This window comes from Amblyraja radiata, chromosome 14 (genome assembly GCF_010909765.2).
Source record: "Amblyraja radiata isolate CabotCenter1 chromosome 14, sAmbRad1.1.pri, whole genome shotgun sequence".
Classification (NCBI taxonomy): domain Eukaryota; kingdom Metazoa; phylum Chordata; class Chondrichthyes; order Rajiformes; family Rajidae; genus Amblyraja; species Amblyraja radiata.
Window position 1 is genome coordinate 48771259 of NC_045969.1, and position 20961 is coordinate 48792219.

At 41.3% G+C, this 20961-nt stretch overlaps 1 protein-coding gene across 8 annotated transcripts in view; it reads right to left on the reverse strand.

The window, feature by feature from the left end:
- The window catches only part of cnksr2 (connector enhancer of kinase suppressor of Ras 2), a 469607-nt gene that overhangs the window by 63120 nt on the left and 385526 nt on the right, over nucleotides 1-20961 (reverse strand). For all 8 annotated transcript variants that reach the window (XM_033033316.1, XM_033033315.1, XM_033033314.1 and 5 more), the window contains 3 exons: nucleotides 14649-14722; nucleotides 11715-11786; nucleotides 312-382 (listed from right to left, as the gene is read on the reverse strand). In XM_033033316.1, coding sequence (XP_032889207.1) covers nucleotides 312-382; nucleotides 11715-11786; nucleotides 14649-14722 — 217 coding nt within the window. The remainder of the gene's footprint in view (nucleotides 1-311; nucleotides 383-11714; nucleotides 11787-14648; nucleotides 14723-20961) is intronic.

The following is a 20961-nucleotide window of genomic DNA, read 5'->3' on the forward strand; positions in this document are numbered from 1 at the left end:
AAGGAATGGAATCTTTTAAAGCTGGAGGTTGTTACATTCTTATGGAGGGATAGAGAAATATAATTTAAAATGTTTGAATCAAATCATAATTGTAATGTATTAGCCAAGTGTGTTTTGCAACATACGAGGAATTTGATTTGCCATACAGTCATACCAATTGTTACTGACTAGGGAGACAGCAAAGATCAGAGAGTACAAGGGTAAGAGTTAACAGTTAAAATTACCATAACAACATCACACAGGGAGTCATTGGTGAAAAGGTCACCCATAAATGATACACGATTAATATACAGGCATTTTGGTTACTATACCTTGATCTTGCCTGAGTCGTTGTTCTTTTTCTGCATATCCCACTGTAGCCAAACCGAGTCTGCTCAGCCACCTGTCAATCAGGAAAACAGACAGTAGATTAATGAACCCTTTGAAGATGCTGTTTAGAAGTGGTAATTTGAAAAACAAAGATGAAAGCAAGAGAGACGTATTTTGGCTCATCCGCACTACGATTTCAAGATATACTCACAAATTGAAATAATTAATAGCACTGCTGGCTGCAAACATATATGTTGTGGCTTTAAAAAAAAAATATTGCAACTATAAAACACTGATAGTTAGATGCTTTTATTTGTCAAATGCTTAGGCTAAATCAATATAGTTTGTACTAAGTGCAACGGATATTTGCCAGTCCATATCTATGCAAAGGGAAGAAACAGAGGTAGGCTTGTCCAGTCCTTTGAGCTTGCTCTGCCATTCAATGATATCATGGTTATTCTTTTACCTAATAAAGTATAATTCACTCATCTCAGGGCCACTTTCCTGCAAGGACCCATATCCTTTGATTTCCTTCATGTTTATCATGGAAATGTACCCCATGGAATTTTATACTGTCATCCAGACATTGCTAATATGACTTTGCAAACACTAAAACACTTTGGCTGATGAGAGGGCTTGACATAATGTTCCAGGACAAATATTGGACAGAAAGAAAGGAAGCAACATGCATTGAATTTGGACAATGTTTACTTCTTTGCAGGATTTATCAGCAGTTATTAGAAAGGCTGGCAGTAAAGGTTCAATTATCCAAGCGACTCAAGGCCAACCCACTGTCCACCTCAATACTAAACCATACATGGAGTAACTGGGTCACTGTAACTTTATAAAGAGTTTGGCCGAGGGTGGTAAGTGAAATGTAAAGATCAAAAAACTCAAAGCAATCTCATTCCAGCTACAGAGGCAGTTCAGTTTTAATTAATTGTCATGTGTACTGAGGTACAGTGAAAAGCTTTTGTTGCGTGCTAACCAGTCAGCGGAAAGACAATGCATGATTACAATCAAGTCATTCATAGTGTACAGATACATGATGAGGGAAAAATATTTAGTCAAGACAGAGCAGGTAGTGGCCAACTTTCTCTGATGAGAGGGCTTGACCATTTAAAATACTGCTGCCTGACAGATTTAAATTGTAATCCAGGGTTACTCCTGAATAGCTTGGAAATCCTGACAAATAAAGGGCAACTGAGACAACATCAGGATGAAGGCTGAATATCTTTATAGACAAGAGGAACAATCTTTCTTCCAGAGTGCCCAAAGCTATCTTCTTTTTTCTTGCCATCAGGCCTCCCCTCTGTGAATAACACTTCCGAGGGACTGCACTGATCCCCACACACATCATCCCACAAGTGGCAGCTGTGATCTCTTCACCAGCTCCAGTGACTATGGCCTCCTTGAAACCATTTCCTATCAACAGGAGCCAGGTTTAAATTACAACACAGATAAACGCAAAATGCTGGAGTAAAAGGAATAGGTGACGTTTTGTGTCGAGACCCTTATTCAGGCTGAGATTCAGGGTAGAGTGGCTTTTAATGAGGTACAAAGAACAACAAATAAACAGAGAAGCCTACACTTCCAATATTCCTCTAAGATTCTCCTCCTTCCTTTCACCTACCTACATAATCTAAAATTAAAATTATCAAATAATACTTCAACAATAAAAAGGCAACAAAAATATTACCAATGTATGGAAATAATCCATTATATTATCAACATTAACTTATTTCACAATTATCATGATATCAAAAACATAACTTTAGGTTAAGTGTGGATTTAAGTACTATCCACTTTCATTCCTATAATTAGCGTAACATCAAAACTATTATAGTTGATGGGTCAGAAACTATAGCATGTAGAGCTGACCAAACAAAGTTCTGTTTATCTAATTCAAAAGGAAAAAAATATTCTTGATCGTTAAAAAGATAACATCTGGGAAGCAGTAAACCCCATTCCTCAAATACACTGCAAGTTATGTCTTTTGTTTATAGATTAGAGAAGAACCAAGGGGAACAAAGGAACAAAGGAGATACTAGGACAATCACTTGGAAAATTCCATGTGAGCTCTTAAACTTTTAATAAACATTACCACTAAATGAAGATGCTTCGTGCATCAACTAATCCGGAACCAAGATGTTAATGGTCAAGTGACCTCCTAAATTAACTGGAAAGGAAAACAACTAACTAGCTTGGATTCAAGATCTCAAATGGAAAGGTGGGCTGTTTAGCTTCTGTTAACTCTTTAAGAATGAGCTTTCTTCTCCAGCTAAATCAATCACATTTCCACACAAGATAGAGAGTTCCATGCAACCCCGGTTTACCACTTAAAAAAAAGCTCCAAACACCTGTCAAACTGCATGTTAAAAGGCTACTGATCAGAAATGTTAGATGGGCACAAAATGCTGGAGTGACTCAGCGGGACAGGCAGCATCTCTGGAGAGAAGGAATGGGTGATGTTTCGGGTCGAGGCCTTTCTTCAGACTAGTTCTGAAATGTTAGTTTGGTTTCTCTAGGCCTAAAATTTGTATCTGACCGAGGCGAGGTTGTCTGAAATTTCTGGTCCACAAATTGTATTTATGTGTGAAATGTTTAAGTTTTATGTGTGATGCTCTGGTATTCCCTGGGAAACATCTTCTCATTATACACTGTACAACTGCTACTTTGCAAAATGACAATAAAGGTTGATTTGATTTGATTTGATTTCAAGAAAAAATGAATTGTTGATGCTGAAGGAATTTTTCCTAAATTCCTCTCTTTGCTATTTGTTAAGTGGCAGCTTCGATCTCGAGACCTTCAGGTTCCTGGGTGTAAATATCACCAACAATTTGGCTTGGTCCAACCACATCGACAAGATAGTACATTGATGCCTCTATTTCCTCAGACGATGAAGGAAATTCAGCATGTCTCCAACAACTCTTACCAATTCCAACAGCTACAGTGCATTCAGAAAGTATTCAGCCCCTTCACTTTTTCCACATTTTGCTACGTTACAACCTTATTTTAAAATGGATTAAATTCATTTTTGTAATCATCAATCTACACACAATACCCCAGAATGAAGAAGCAAAAACAGGAGTTTAGACATTTTTGCAAAGTAATTAAAAAGAAATAACTGAAATATCACATTTACATAAGTATTCAGGCCCTTTACTCAGTACTTTGTTGAGACACCTTTGGCAGCAATTACAGTCTCAGGTCTTCTTGGGTATGACGCTACAAGCTTGGCACTCCTGTATTTGTGTAATTTCTCCCATTCTTCTCTGCAGATCCTCTCAAGCTCTGTCAGGTTGGATGGGGAGCGTCGATGCACAGCTATTTTCAGGTCCCTCCAGAGATGTTCGATCGGGTTCAAGTCTGGGCTCTGGCTGGTTAACTCAAGGACATTCACAGACTTGTCACAAAGCCACTCCTGTGTTGTCTTGGCTGTGTGCTTATGGTCGTTGTCCTGTTGGAAGGTGAACCTCCGCTGCAGTCTGAGGTCCTGAACGCTCTGGAGCAGGTTTTAATCAAGGGTCTCCCTGTACTTTGCTCCGTTCATCTTTCCCTCGATCCTGACTAGTCCCCCAGTTCCTGCCGCTGAAAAACACCCCCACAGCATGATGCTGCCACCACCATACTTCGCCGTAGGTATGGTATTGGCCAGGTGATGAGCGGTGCCTGGTTTCCTCCAGGCGTGATGCTTGGCATTCAGGCCAAAGAGTTCAATCTTGGTTTCATCAGACCAGAGAATCTTGTTTCGCATGGTCTAAGAGCCCTTAGGTGCTGTCATGTGCCTTTTACTGAGGAATGGCTTCCGTCTGACCACTCTACCATAAAGGAACCATCATGGAGTGCTGCAGAGTCCTTCTGGAAGGTTCTCCCATCTCCACAGAGGAACTTTGGAGCTGTCAGATTGACCATCGGGTTCTTGGTCACCTCCCAGACCAAGGCCCTTCTCCCCCGATTGCTCAGTTTGGCCGGGCAGCCAGCTGTATGAAGAGTCCTGATGGTTCCAAAGTTCTTCCATTTAAGAATGACGAAGGCCACTATGCTCTTCGGGACCTGCAATTCTGCAGAAATTGTTTTATACCCTTCCCCAGATCTGTGTCTCGCCACAATCCTGTCTCGGAGGTCGACGGTCAATTCCTTCGTCTTCATGACGTGGTTTTTGCTCTGACATGCACTGTCAACTGTGGGACCTTATATAGACAGGTGTGTGCCTTTCCAAATCATGTACAATCAATTTAATTTACCACTGGTGGACTCCAATCAAGTTGTTGTAACATCTCAAGGATAATCAGTGGAAACAGGATGAACCTTAGCTCAATTTTGAGTGTCATAGCAAAGGGTCTGAATACTTATGAATTGGGTAATTGTGATATTTCAGTTATTTCTTTTTAATTACTGCAAAAAATTCTAAACACCTGTTTTCGCTTCTTCATTTTGGGGTATTGTGTGTAGATTGATGATAAACATTTTTTATTTAATCTATTTTAAAATAAGGTTGTAGCGTAACAGAATGTGGAAAAAGTGAAGGGGTCTGAATACTTTCTGAATGCACTGTACACTATAGAAAGCATCCTATGGTAATACATCACAGCTTGGAGCGAGTTGTGGATGTAGTCTCGTCCATCAGGCAAACCAGTCTCCCTTCATCAACTCCATCTGCACTTCCATCTGCCTTGTGAAAGCAGTCAACCTAATCAAGGATCACACATAGATCATTCTCTCCTCCCAATTCCCCCGTTCGGCAGGTTATAAAAGCTTGAAAGCATGTACTACCTGATTCAACCATAGCTCCTTCTTTATCAGACTCTTGAGCAGACCTCCCACATGAAAAGGTTTATCATATTCTCAATCTACCAATCTATTTAGTTGCAGAACATGCATTTTTTTTACTGTCACTTTTCTGTTGCTGTGGCAGTATATTCTTCACTCTGCTTCCTTTCGCTTTGCAGGCGTTGCTTTTGTCTATGTCTATTTATTTGCCAATTTGCCAAAAGCTTTTATGACCACTCTATCTACCTGTGACGACACTTTCAAGGAACTATGTACCAGCACTCCGATATTTCTCTGCTTTACAACACTCCCCAGAGCCCTACCATTCACTGTGTGTGTCCTGTCCATGTTACGTTTCCCACAATGTAACACCTTACATTTCTTTGTGTTAAATTCCATCAAACATTCCTCAGTCCACCTACCCAACCAATCCTGCTGCAATTTTTGCCAACCATCTTCACTATCTACAACACCGCCCACTTTTGTGTCTAATCTTCCCGTGTATGTTCTCATCCAAATCATTGATATAGATGACAAACAGCAATGTGGCCAGCACTGAACCCTGAAGCACACCGCTATTCACAGGCCTCCAGTCTGAAAAGCAACCTTCCACCATCACTCGTTTCTTTCCATGAAGTTAATTTTCTATCCATTCAGCTATCACTCCTTGGATCCCATGGGATCTAACCTTCCAGAGCAGCCGACCATGCGGAACCATATCTGTGATTATGTTAGCTGCTTTCCCAAGGCTACGAGAAGTGTAGATGGAGTCAATTGTGGAATGTCTGGTCTGTGTGATGGACTACATCCACAGCTCTCTGCAATATCTTGTGGTATTGGACAGAGCTGTTCTAAAGCAAAGCTGTTATGCAACCTGATTGTAGGCTTTCATTGGTGCATCTGGAAGAGCTTGTAAGTCATTGGAGACATGCCAAATGTCCTCATTTTCCTAAGGAAATCGAGCTGTTAGTGTGGCTGCTTGGCTGTCACTTCTATGTGATGGTCCCAGCTTTCATGACACTGCAAGCAAGATCTTCATCGAACCTGTACCTCACTGCACTTGTGCATTTCACAATTAACTCGACTTGACATAATATATACGTTCTTTGCCAACTAGATGGACAGGCTTTAATTCAGAAGAAGATGCTACTTAGAGATGGGTAAATCTTTGCACTCCTGGTTAGATACTGAGTGAAATAACAGTTGCAGCATCAATTCAAAGTTTGGGGGTAATTGCAGTGGCTTAAGAGCAGAAGTGATATTTTGAAGGAAGCTTTGGTGATTCCAAGGAGGGGAGATGGGGATCAAATGGGTTTCCAATGTGGGAGTTGCTGACTGGCGAGATCCAATTTCAAGGAGTAGAAAGCTGTTTTTTCACAGGAAATGCTCCTAGTCATCAATAGGCATCTGAATCAGTATAACCTGCTCTGTGTAAAAGTCCTAGCTATCCTCAAGATAATTAACTGGAAAAGAGGAAGGGAAATGCAAGTCTGTGGCTTATAACTGTATCAAATTATTTCATTGCATGCCCTGCACACCCCACCCCACCATTGAAACTAGACATCAGCTGGTTCAAAGAAAGTTGACTTTGTTGTCAAATATATTTTAGCATTTAATATGTATGGAGGGGAATGGAGAATTCACTTTTGGGTCAAGACCCTATGTCTTGCCCCATCACCCCTTCCCTTCTTTTTCTGACTATCTCCACTCCACTCTACCAATCCAGAGGAAGGGTGTTGACCTGAAACATTGATTTTAGAAACATAGAAAATAGGTGCAGGGGGAGGCCATTCAGCCCTTCGAGCCAGCACCGCCATTCATTGTGATCATGGCTGATCGTCCTCAATCAATAACCCATGCCTGCCTTCTCCCCATATCCCTTGATTCCACTAGCCCCTAGAGCTCTATCTAACTCTCTCTTAAATCCATCCAGTAATATAGCAGCCTGATTCAGTTTAGTTTAGTTTAGTTTCAAGATACAGCGCGAGATACCTTCGGCCCAGTCATTGGAGACATCGACCAGCGATCCCCGTACACTAGCACAACATGGGCAATTGCTACAATTTTATACCAAGCCAATTAACTCCAAACCTGTACGTCTTCGGAGTGTGGGAGGAAACCGAAGATCTTGGAGGAAACCTACGCAGGTCACGGGGAGAACGTACAAACTCCATACAGACAGCACCCGTAGCCGGGATCGAACCCGGGTCTCTGGCGCTGTAAGCACCGTAAGGCAGCAACTCCACCGCTAATCCACCATGCTACCCATCACTTCCCTCCACAGATATTGCCTGACCCACTGAGTGCCTCCAGTATTGTATAGAATAATACTGTGCACAAATGAGTCATTCAACCCACGATGCCTTTTCTAACTAGTGCAAGTTTAAGCCATCCGAATTATATACGGTCCATGGTCTGAAACATAAACTCTTCTTGTTCTTTCCACAGATGCTGGAGTTGATGTTAGGTGTTTCCATAATTTTCTGCTTTTGTTTCATATTTCCAGTATCTGCAGATGTTCTTGACTTTCATCCTAATCAAATCAGCTCAATCAAATCAGGACAATAAGTGAATGATTGCTCATTAAATCACCCACAGCATTTGAGACGTTCATAATTGCATATGTCCAATGCAGCAAGGTATCATTTTGAATCTTTCACATTAACAATATCACATGAAATAACATTTTCACAGATGATGTTAGCTGCTGCAATTCAATACCATGGCTTGAAGCGATCAGACGAGTGCACTGATGAATGATAGTTTTATAGTAGTTTTTCATCTGACATTTTAAGATCAGTAACAGTTACCTCAGTTTATGGAAATGCCTTGAGATTTGTGACTACGAGACACTTCTTGGAAATTAAATCCAGCTATTTTGTGTCAAGTGCAACGCAGTTATATTTTTAGTATTATCCCATGGATTGGTTGACTGAATTTATTTCTCTTTATTAGAATCTTACAGTGCTCCTGGGAAGATAAGCAATGGGTATATTATGAAAACTACATCACCACATAACAGCTTTGACACTCTCCTAACACTGATGAATGTATGTATTTTGTTTCTGCTTCCCCACAATTGTCTTTTTACAGTAGTTTGTCATTTGCTTGCTCTATTTTGCTCTGCATGCTTTCAGTCAGGCAAAATACGTCTATTTTCCTTTCCTTTCCACCGCTTGCTTGGCTTGAAGAACAAATCACCTCTTGAAATGTTCATAAGATCATAAGTGATAGGAGTAGAATTAGGCCATTCGGCCCATCAAGTCTACTCCGCTATTCAATCATGGCTGATTTATCTCTCCCTCCTGACCTCATTCTCCTGCCTTCTCCCCAAAATCCCTGACACCCGTACCAATCAAGAATCTATCTATCTCTGCCTTAAAGATATCCAGTGACTTTGCCTCCACAACCTTCTGTGGCAAAGAATTTCATAGATTCACCACCCTCAGACTACAGAATTTCCTCCTCATTTCCTTCCTAAAAGAACGTCCTTTAATTCTATGACCTCTAGTCCTAGATTATCCCACTAGTAGAAACATCCTTTCCACATCCACTCTATCCAAGCCTTTCACTATTCTGTGTGGGGGGGGTATGTTCATAAGTGATGGGGCAGAATTAGGCCATTCGGCCCATCAAATTTGCTCCGCTATTCAACCATGGCTGATCCATCTCTCCCTCCCAACCCCAGGCAGCTGTGATCAGTGTTGATAGTCGGGCAGCAGATTAATGAGAATAGAGTTGAGGGTGTCGGAGGAAGGTTCCAGATAAAATGAGTTTGGTGTGCACATGACAGATGACGGGAGAAAAAAGAATCAGCTAATGACCTGATCAGCCAGGGAAATAGTCGAGCAGTTGATTGATGGTATCAATCTTATTGACAAAGAAACTCATTTGATTCCCCATAAAGTGAGCAAGATATTATGTTTGTATAGTTCTCTGGATATGGATGAATTCACTTACTTATTAATGGTACTGTATTGAATAAGCAACATAAATTCTCTACTTCTGCTGTTCTTACAATGGCCATTAAAGAACAAGGAGACAACACTTAAATATCCACATACAACTAAAATCAGCTATAAGATACATTTAGCTGCATTGATTCTTCTCGTGCAAAGGGACAGGCAAATTCTAAAAATAGCCCCATAATTCTGAAGTGAATCCGTATAAAGCAAAATGGCAGAAAGATGCATGTCTCTCAGATTATTCTCACAGAATAGAGACAAATCAAAAGATTCAATCACATTATTTCATTTTGGTTTTGTAATAAGATTACATTTTCAAGTGATTATTTCCAATAGACACAAATGAAATACTTGTCTAGTCACACCCAGTATTTTCATTATCATCTCTTACATAAAAATTTACCACTGCACATTTCCATAGTCCTGCATATTTCATTATTAACGAGCCACTTCACACAATTAAGCTCCGTATAAAGGCATTTGTGCGTGAATTATGAGTTTTTCAGCAAAACTATCCCTCTTGGCACTTTTCCAAGTTTCTGTTTAAAATGCTTCAATGATTTAACTGGAGAAATAAAACAAGTCTTGAACAAAAACTCAATGTGAACCCTAAAATATTATCTGACAAAAGTAGAATTTTTGTCATGAAAAGTATAATCTCAAAATGGCATTTGAGCACTACACTAATCAGGTTGCAAGAAATCTCATTTAATGTGATTTAAAAAAAACAGAGATAAGTTAAAGGTTTGCCACCATCATTTGAGTATGGATTTCATACTATGTAGATTATAACAGGGTAAAACTGAAATTGTTACCGTCTGAATAATTAATCCTTTGATGTCTACTGATTGGCATTATTGCCTCTCAATTAATTTAGGACAGACCTGTACATCTCTTCCAGAAATTAGTTATCTTATTGTCGTATTGTTTTTCTCTGACATACCCAAACTTATGGTTACATTTAAGAATTGCATGAAAACCTCAAAATATAATCTTCTAAACTGCTTGACGTCTCCAAACTTGGACCTGTTGAAAAATAAATTACTCCCTTGAGGACAATGTCATAGAACATAGAACAGTACAGCACAGGAACTGGCCATTTGATCCACAATGTCTGTGTCAAACATGATGCCAAGACTAACTCTTATCTGCTTGCAGATAATCTATTACCATCTATTCCTTGCATATCCGTGTGCCTATTCAAAAGTTTCTTAAATGCCACTATCATATCTGTCGCAACCATCACTCCAGGCACCCTTTGTGAAAAAAAAATTGCTCTGAACATCTCCTTTAAACTTTGCCCCTCTAACCTTAAAGCTGTGCCCTCTAGTATTTGATTATTCCATCTCAAAATAAAGGTTCTGACTGTTTATCCTATCTATGCCTCTCATAATTGTTTACACTTCTATCAGGTCTACCTGCAAGCTCTTGCATTCCAAAGAAAACAATCTAAGTCAGTCCAACTGTTCCCAATAGGTAATACCCACTGGTACACCTCCTCTGCCCCTTATCCAAAGCCTCCATGTTTTTCCTGTCCAGTTCTGGTTACATTAATGTCAATTCTCTTATTTTGTTAAAACTTTGTCTGTCACTAACTTTATGTTTTTTTTAATCCTTCACTGCGGAAACTCTCTTCAGTATGTTACTCTATACAAAATTAATTAATGTGGAGATACAGCCCACCTTTAAACTGGGGAAGTGGGCTCTGAAATTCCTGATCTGCATTTGATGAGAAAATACATCAAAGCTTATACCTATTGTGGCAAATTTTATTTACCTCCGCAGGAACTCCAAAAACACGTTGAAGACACAGATAGTTCATTTGGAATGTGCCCACAGTTATGATGCTGGAAACATATAAAGCGATGAATGTAGAGTGAAGGGTGGATGAAGGATAAATGTTGGCTGGGACATGGAAACATTTTCCTTTCTCTTACATAAACGATGCTACAGGATCTTTTGGCAAGGGCTCTCGGTTTAAAGTTTCATCTATAAGCCAGCACTTCAAATGTTTCTAAGTTGAAACAAGGAACTGTAGATGCTGCTTTCCACAAAAGGAAACAAAGTGCTGGAGTAACTCAGCGGGTCAGGCAGCATTTCTGGAAAACATAGATAGGTGATGTTTTGGGTCAGGAACTTTCTTCAGACAGATGGTGGGGGTGGGGGGGGGGGGTGGGGGATGGGGAGGGAGTGAAAGCTTAAAGAGAGAAGATGCAGGACAAGGCGTGGCAGGTAATGTGGACAGGGGCATGTGGTGGTGGTGGGAGGAGGGGGGTTCATAGGCAGATGGTTGGAAGAAAGGCCTGAGATTAAAGCAGAAGGTGTGGGAGACGCACTGAAGTTGCAAATTGTGAAGTGAGTTGAAGGAATATAGGGGTAGGAGTGAAATAGATGTTAGGCCCGGGGAGGGCATGCGGGTGGAGGGGGGGAGGGGGGAGAGGAAGGGGGTGTTTGGGAGAGAAAGGGAAAGGGGGAAGGATTGAGGTTGACTAAAATTGGAGGATTAAATGTTCTTACAGTTGGGTGGTAAGCTACATGAGGAATACGAGGTGCTGTTCCTCTAGTTTGTGTGTGGCCTCACTCGGGGAATGGAGGAGGCCCAAGACAGAAGGTTCAGTATGGGAATGAGAAGGTGTACTGAATTACATTGCTCTTTAGTGGACATACCTGTTCATGTCATCCATGTTATCTGCTGCAAAGTAAAAGCTTTTAATCTTGGGATGGCATGCTTTGAATGCACTGTGAAGGAGAAAGAGAGAGAGAGAGAGAGATGCACACAATGAAAACCACAAGCTCTCATACGTCATTTCCATATACAAATATTTGAATACACTCAACTGCTAAAAAGGACTCATTAAAGATTAATATCAAACCATTTCTCTCTGGTTGGTATTTTTTAAAAGAAAATCAACAAGTGTTGGCAGGCCCAGATGCAACTTTGAGGAGAGAAATGGAGTTAACATTTTAAGTTAATAAACTTTATCGGTTCTAAAATCACATTTTGTGCCCCGGGGCTAAGGATGGAGTTTAAAATGAATAAAAATGGAAGCAGTATTTCAACTCCTTTCAGCTCCTTGTTGCTTCCTGTTTTTGTTTAGTAGGGCATATTGGAGAGGATGCAATTGCGTCTGCAATTCTGACTCCACTCTCAGACAGCCTGTGACGCAGTATGGCTCATACATTAAGCATAGTCTTTGTGGAATTGGTTCACTATACTGCCATCCCTATAATACATGGGCGGCTGTTCTGATTCATTCAGCATCAAATTGGTCTGATGGCATAAACAAAATCATAAATACGAATGTATCAGGCATTTTGATTTATTTTATTCCTTTTTTGGAAGAAGAGCCCAAACATGTAAAAAAAATTGCTTCATGAGACCAAAAGAAGTTAAATGTCTCAAAATGAATCATAAACTCAGAAGTGCAGTGACTGTGTACGTGACAGGAAACTGACACAAAGCATCAGCCTAACAACAGTGTTAAGTGATAGGGCCCGTTGAAGGTCTGGAAGCTGCTCTTTAGCTAAATATTCCACATTTTACTTCAATACATAGAAACATAGAATCATAGAAAATAGGTGCGGGAGTAGGCCATTCGGCCCTTCAAGCCTGCATAGCCATCCAATATGATCATGGCTGATCATCCAACTCAGTATCCTATACCTGGGGGTGGCAGCTCAGTCCCTTAATACGACATTGAATCTTTAATATTTAGAAAACTAGAGCACGTTGATGAATGTTTTAACATTTCATCACTTTGGAAACATAGCGATTTTTTGGTGCCGCTGGTGTATATTATAGCTGGTTTCATAAAAGTTCAGTCGCAAGACTGGTTTCCCTTATGTCAGAACCTCCATGCAACTGGTTCACAATAAAAAGTCCTCAGTTCATTTTACTTCTTGCCTGGTTCTGTGAGACATGCGTGTTGGGAGCAGGCAGCACCTTGTAAAATAAGCAGTTTACATGGAATTGAAGTTTGGTCCTGTGACCTAATTCAAGGCATGAGTCATCAAATTGGGCAACAATGACTAAACTGGACTAAACAAGTATATGATGCTCACATTATACATAAATGTCAGTTTAAATGTTAAAGATTTTTCAAAGTTGATATTCAGATGGATTGAATGGATTTTACTTTGGGACATATGAAATAGAAGTACTAGTAACCATTCAGCCCATCACATACTCCCTATTTGAGAAGATCATGGCTGATCTTTCACCTCTGTATCACTTCCGTGGGCTAGCCGCATATTCCCTGATTCCCTTAATAACTAAATATCAATCCAGCTCTGCCTTGAATATTCCCTGTAACTGCGTCTCCACAGCCTCTGTGACGAGAATCCCAAAATTTACCACCAGCTCGGTGAAGAAATTTTGTGTCTCAGTCCCAAATGGACTGTAATTTGCTGTAAAAGCTGGTTCTGTAATTTGAGACTGTGATCCCTGGCTATAGCAATACGCTAGCAAATAGAAATATCAACCCTCCATTTATTCTATCAAAATACTTAAAATGGGATTATATCAATGTTTAATGCATTGCTCACTTTGTCTTGCATTGGCCTTAAAAATCTGGTTAAATATTATACTTCAAAGATGTAAAGATATATTTTAAATTTATTTTCTAATGACAATACAATGTGCCAAATGGCCTAAAATCACAATTATTTCTCCAGTCGATAAAATGTGCACATAAATCCCTCCGTTTTTATAGCAGATGAGCATTTGTTACTGATCACCAGCATATACTGAGCCCTGTTGAACATGGCCCTCTGTTTTTGCACTGGATGGCAGTAATAGGAGCCTCAGAAACCTTGACTGCTTCTGAGTTCAGAATAGGGACTGATCAAATAGATCTGCAAATGTTCACCTCTTTGGACAAAAAAAACCTTGTCACACAGGATAGTCAAATAACGTGCCAAACAATTTATTTTTATTCCTTAGAAGGTATGTATGTATTAGGGCTGGTTTGGGATAAAGTTTCCAATATTTTTTTGAACTGGTGAGTCTGTCTAAATTAATTGCCTGCTTTTTGTTTGTGAATGTTTAGTTTGCAAAAACTGTAGAAAATGCACTGAATAAAGCAACAGTAGAAAAGGTAAAAGCAGGAATAATCTGGATTATTGAAGCAGACAGCATGGATCACAGCTTGGTGTGAACTAGCTGGCTGTGGGCAAGTGGCCAGCAAATAGTGAGATAGGCAGAGATAAACAAGAGGAGGGTAGCAGTCAGGTCCTCTCATAGATGAACAGAGGCCCAGGCCAATTTCAATTTCTGAGGCCCCCAAATCAAGATCCCTTTGAAGCAGACAGGCATGAGGTTCATGCCAAATGGCACTCGTTGCCCCCCCTCTGATAGGGCCTGCTAGCAGTGACTGTGAGTGACGGGAAGACAAAGGCTAAAAGGGATATCTTAATATAGTTTCTTGTTAAACATGAGAGCAAAGTTAATCAACAGAACTCAAAGAATTTATACAGTAATTAATCTTGCAGGTTGAAGTGCCAAACACGACGTGCAACCAACATCTGAGACCCTATTGAATTATTTCCCTCTGTAGTCAAGGATGAAAGGGTGCATTAGGCCACCACATCCACGATACTTACTACTTCTTCCGACATTCAGTCGCTCTGTCAATTTTGAACTCCGACAGGCAGATAAATCCCTCAGCCTTCTCATCCTGAGGAAAATTAAAACAACACATTTGGACATTTTTTTTTGATGCATAATATTTTTAAAATTGTCTCAAATGCTCAAATGTTCAATTAACTAAATGTCCCTTTTGAAAAAAGTCTTTTAAAATCTTTCTTTGTGGGAAAAAAACCCAAAACAGTTAAATGGATCTGAATGTCAAGGGCAAAGTTCACATTCAAAGCTAAAAGCTCCTAAATGCCGAGCTGTTAGCTATACCAGGATATGTTCACTTTGCCAATGATACCAAAATAATTGATCCCATGTAAAAGCTGACATTCTCTATGACAACAGAACAAAGGAGAGGTTAGCTTAACTGTTCTAGTTACAAGACACTCAGTGGCCTGCTGAGCTACTACACTATTTCTCTTTCAGGTTTCCATTTCCACATGATTGCAGGGCTTTTCTAATTAGATTCCTCATTTGCCAAATATTAAACCTGGGACATACAGTATGGGTAATGTCCCTCATTTACTCACGCTCTACTACACTCACCAAATCATAATTGACATAAATACATGTGACCTTGAGACCTTTTCTCCTTTAGAATCCCGCACGGAGGCATTGCAGCATGGGCAAACACGGCACTTATTATTCACGAGCTCTAGCCGTATCAGCCTTGCATATTAAACTTAAGCTGAGGACTTTCCTAAGGAGGATGGGTGGGAGTCTCATCGTGATTGATGCTGGAGTGATCTTCAGTTCAGTTGACCTTCAGTTTCAGAGTGACCTGAAGAAGACCTCGACTGTGGAGAGGGACTATGGCTGTCCACGGGAAACCCTGGGGGATTTCTGGGACCACTGGGCATCGCACGGGGGGGGGGGGGGGGGGGGGGGGGGGGACACGGGGGGGGGGGGCCTTCAGAGGTTCCCAGCACTCCAGAGGTTCAGCCTATTTTATTTCCACTGCCCTGAAATCAGACTTCAGTCCTGAAATAGGCCCTCTGAGCCAGCACTGCCATTCAATATGATCATGGCTGATCATCTAAAATCAGTACTCCGGTCCTGCTTTCTCCCCATATCCCTTGATTCCTTTAGCCCTAAGAGCTAAATCTAACTCTCTCTTGAAAACATCCAGTGAATTGGCCTCCACTGCCTTCTGTGTTAGAGGATTCCACAGATTCACAACTCTGGGTGAAAAAATGTTACCTCATCTCAGTACTAAATGGCCTAACACTTATTTTTTAACTGTGACCCCCTGGTTCGGGATTACCACAACATCGGGGACATTTATCCTGCATCTAGCCTGTCTAATCCTTTAAGAATTTTATATGTTTCTATAAAATTCCCAATCATCCTTCTAAATTCCAGTGAATACAAGCCAAGTCGACCCATTCTTTCATCATATGTCAGTCCCGCAATCCTAGGAATTAACCTATGCTGCACTCCCTCAATAGCAATAATGTCCTTCCTTAATTAGGAGCAAAATTGCACACAATACCTCAGGTGCGGTCTCACCAGGGCCCTGTACAACTGCAGTAGGACCTTTTTGCTCCTAAACTCGAATCCTCTCGCAATGAAGGCCAATGTGTCATTAGCTTTCTTCACTGCCTGCTGCACCCAGGTCTCGTTGCACCTCCCCTTTTCCTAATCTGACACCATACAGATAATAATCTGCCTTCTTGTTCTTGCCACCAAAGTGGATAACCTCACATTTATCCACATTATACTGCATCTGCCATGCTTCTGCCCACTCACCCAACCTATCCGTCACCCTGTGGGGTCATAGGATCCTCATCGCAGCTCACACTGCCACCCAGCTTTGTGTCATCTGCAAACTTGGAGATGTGACATTTAATTCCCTCAGCTAAGCCGTTAATATATTTTGTAAATAACTGGGGTCCCAGCACCGAGCCTTGTGGCACCCGTCTGGTCACTGCCTACCATTCTGAAAAGGACCCATTAATTCCTACTCTTTACTTCCTGTCTGCCAACCAGTTCTCTATCCATGTCAATACCCTACCCCCAACACCATGTGCTCTAATTTTGCATATTAATCTCTTGTGTGGGACCTTGTCAAAGGCTTTTTGAAAGTCCAGATACACCACATCCACTGGCTCTCCCTTATCCATTCTACTTGTTACATCATCAAAAAATTCCTGAAGATTTGTCAAGCATGATTTCTCCTTCATAAATTAATGCTAACTTTGACTGATCCTGTCACTGCTTTTCAAATGCGCTACAATAACATATTTAACAATCGACTCCAGCATCTTCCCCACGACCGATGTAAAGCTAACTGGTCTATAATCCCCCATTTTCTCTCTCCTTCCTTTCTTAAAAAGTGGAGTTACATTGGCTACCCTCCAGTCCACAGGAACTGACCCAGAGTCGAGAGAACATTGGAAAATGAACATTGAAGAAAGGTGCCGACCCGAAACATCATCCATCCTTTTTCTCCAGGGATAGTGCCTGACCCGCTGAGTTACTCCAGCGGTTTGTGTGAATCTCACTTCTGAATGATTGTTTTGTGCTGTTTGCATGGCCAGATATCTTCATGCACAGTGACATGCATGGAGAACCTGCAACAAACATGCCATTCTACAACAACCATACAGTAACCTTCTCATCATATTTCTGATTATTAAATCTTCATATAACATGCAAAAGAATATTTAGTTTTCAAGCTGAGCATGAGGACCGTTTTAAGAACTAAAAATAAAGAACTTGTTCTGTCACTTTCAGCAAATGACAAAAATACTCTGCCAATATGTGATGTGGTTTCACAAAAGCAAAATACCCAGGAAACCAACAAAATAAATGTCCGGTGTAGCAGGTTTATTAAAAAAAACTGCCAAGTCATCATTGCTTCAACAGGCCCGTACGAAGCTTTTCAAAAAGGGGGGTGGCATGACAGGATGACAAAAAACTTAATGTGAAATAATGTGTGCACTGCGCACATCACAAGCGCGAAGCATGAAGTCCCTCGATGCCGGGGTCCAGGGCCCACTTAAGGGCCCTGGAAGCTCAGGGGTTTTAGATGCTCTCTGATCCATTCTGAGCCTTGTTTTGAAGCATTTTTGCACCAAATTTATGACCAATATTTCAGAAATGAACAGGAATCTGAGGTAGCTTTTTCACACAAAGGGTGCTGGGTGTATGTAAAGAGCTGCCAGAGGAGGTAGTTAAGGCTGGGACTATCCTAATGTTTAAGAGCATTTGGACACGTACATGGATAGGACAGATTTAGATGGATATGGGCCAAACGCGTGTGAGTGGGACTAGTTTAGATGGGACATGTCGGTCGGTGTGGGCAAGTTGGGCTGAAGGGCCTGTTTCCACACTGCATCGTTCTATGACTAAAAAGTGAAGAAGAAAAATGCATGTAGATAAGTAGAGCAGATTTGAAAGAGGAGTGAAATGTAGAGGCAGAGAGAGGTTTATGGGTGGAAATGAACATAGGAAAGGAGGGGGAGAGTGGGCTTGGGCAGATGGGTGAAGGGAAAATAGTCATAAAATGCTGGAATAACTCAGTGGGTCAGGCAGCATCTGCGGAGAATATGAATAGGCAACGTTTCACAGAGTGCTGGAGTAACTCAGCGAGTCAGGCAGCATCTGTGGAGAACATGGATAGGTGGCATGTCACAGAGTGCTGGAGTAACTCAGTGAGTCAGGCAGCATCTATGGAGAACATGGATAGGTGATATGTCACAGAGTGCTAGAGTAACTCAGTGGGTCAGGCAGCATCTCTGGAGAAAAGGTATAGATTATAGTTCGGGTCAAGACCGTTCTTCAGTAATATTCATGATGTGACATGCATAGACATTCCTGAATGTTACCCAAAACATTGTGAGCTACTTTGTTACGGTGCTTGCCCTCTTCTATAACATCTCTGCTGCCTTGGGTGATGCAGGACAGGACACAAGCTTTGGGACACGGTGTGAAGCTGTTGCCGTCTGTCCCAGCCTGGTAAAAACCTGGATGGAGTGGATTTGGAGAGGATGTTTCCACTAGTGGGAGAGTCTAGGACCAGTGGCCACAGCCTCAGAATTAAAAGACATTCCTTTAGGAAGGAGATGAGCAGGAATTTCTTAAGTCAGAGGGTGGTGAGCTGTGGAATTCATTGCCACAGACAGCTGTGGAGGTCAAGTCAATGGACATTTTTCAGGAGGAGATTGATAGATTCTTGATTGATACGGGTGTCAGAGGTAATCGGGAGAAGGCAGGAGAATGGGTTTGAGAGGGAAAGATAGAGTCATAGAGTGATACAGTGTGGAAACAGGCCCTTCGGCCCAGCATGTCCCATCTGCACTAGTCCCACCTGCCCACGTTTGATCCATATCCCTCCGAACCTGTCCTATCCATGTACCTGTCTAACTGTTTCTTAAATGTTGCGATAGTCACTGCCTCAACTACCTCCTCTGGCAGCTTGTTCCATACACCTACCACCCTTTGTGTGAAAAACATACCCCACAGATTCCTATTAAATCTTTTGTCCTTCACCTTAAACTTATGTCCTCTGCTCCTCGATTCACTTACTCTGGGCAAAAGATTCAACCATACCTGTTCAAATCGTGATTTTATACACCTCTATTAGATCATTCCTCATCCTCCTGTGCTCCATGAAATAGAGTCCCAGCCTATTCAACCTCCCCCTATAGCTCTGGCCCTCTAGTCCTGACAACATCCTCATAAATCAGGGGTGGCGTGTGCCCAGCGGGGTTCAGCGAGGGTGGCGTGGACCCAGCGGGGGTGGCGTGGGCCCAGCAGGGGTGGCATGGGCCCAGCGGGGGTGGCATAGACCCAGCGGGGGTGGCATAGACCCAGCGGGGGTCAGCGGGAGTCAGCGGAGGTGGTGTGGGGGGAAGATGGCTTTGGCCCCGGAGGCGGGGGAGAGGCGAGGGGAGCGGGCTCCGCCGCAGCAGCGTCTGGTGTTGGGATTACAGGCATTGGGTTCAGATTCAGCCACTCCCGCTCGGAGATGGGAGAACAGAGAACTGGCCGTTTCCAAAGTGGAAACGTTGATTTTTTTCCCCCGATTTTTAATTTTTTTTTCCCATGGTTTTTTTGTTTTTGTTTTTTTGGTGACTTTTTTCTTAGGGGATGTTCAATATTTTACTATTTATAAGTTTTTAGAATTGATTAAAATCTAATTGAACAAATATTGCAGAATTGCAGCTCTTGGCTATATTGCAAAACAAACAAATAATAATGTTACCCTCAGACAAAATATCTTCCAAAAAAAGTCATTCAACCTCTTTATATTATTTTCCAAAATGTATTTTCTTCGTTCGTACATTTTTTTCCTGTTCACATCCCTACGAGATCTGTCTTCCTCAGATTGGGTAGCGGGGCTAAATGCTTTGATCAAATATTTATCCAATCCTACAGTCTTAATTCTTATCATTTAAGCAGCTTTCAAAGTGCACACTCTGTTCTTACTTCTATCACTTGTTTTCTTGATAAAAGATTTCTAGTTACACTCACTTTCTTCCCCACTGATTTGGTTCAACAATAATAATAAGAAACTCTGATACCTGGCTGAGTCCGCCGACTGTAATAGTGACTGGAATGGCTGGCGCGCTGGAAATTCCCCATCAACATAGAAAAATGTTGCACAGCAGATCAATTTAATGCATATAATGTATCATTATTGTGTAGCTCTGAAGGTGGACAAATTTAAATTCCAGTGCACTTCTCTGCACAGTAAGTTAGCTTGCTAACCTCCTCTGCTCCCATTTAGAAACAAATACCCTGTTATATTGCAATTCACGTATTTAAGAATGCTCTCTAAAGTCATGTAAAGCAGATACATGGCTGGATTAATACTTTACAATATTTAAATCACAAGTTGGAGGAACAGCACCTAATATTTTGTTTGGTCCGCTTACAACTCAGCGGTATAAATGTTGATGTCTCTAAATTCAAGTAACCTCTGCATTCCATCTCTCAGTTCAGTTCAGTTTAGTTTATTGTCACGTGTACCAAGGTGCAGAGATAAGCTTTTGTTGCGTGCTAACCAGTACATGATTACAATCGGGCTATTTACAATGTATAGATCCATGATAAGCGAATAACTTTTAGTGCAAGGTAAAGCCAGCAAAGTCCGATCAAGGATAGTCTGAGGGTCTCCAAGGAGGTAGATAGTATTCCCTCTCTCTGCCCCTCCCCCACCCTGATCCCAGTTGAGTTGGTTAACAGTTAGTTTACCAAAAATGTCGATAGCTTCATTGGGCATAATACGCTATGGGATCAGACTACATAATCCAAGGATTGATGCTTAAATTG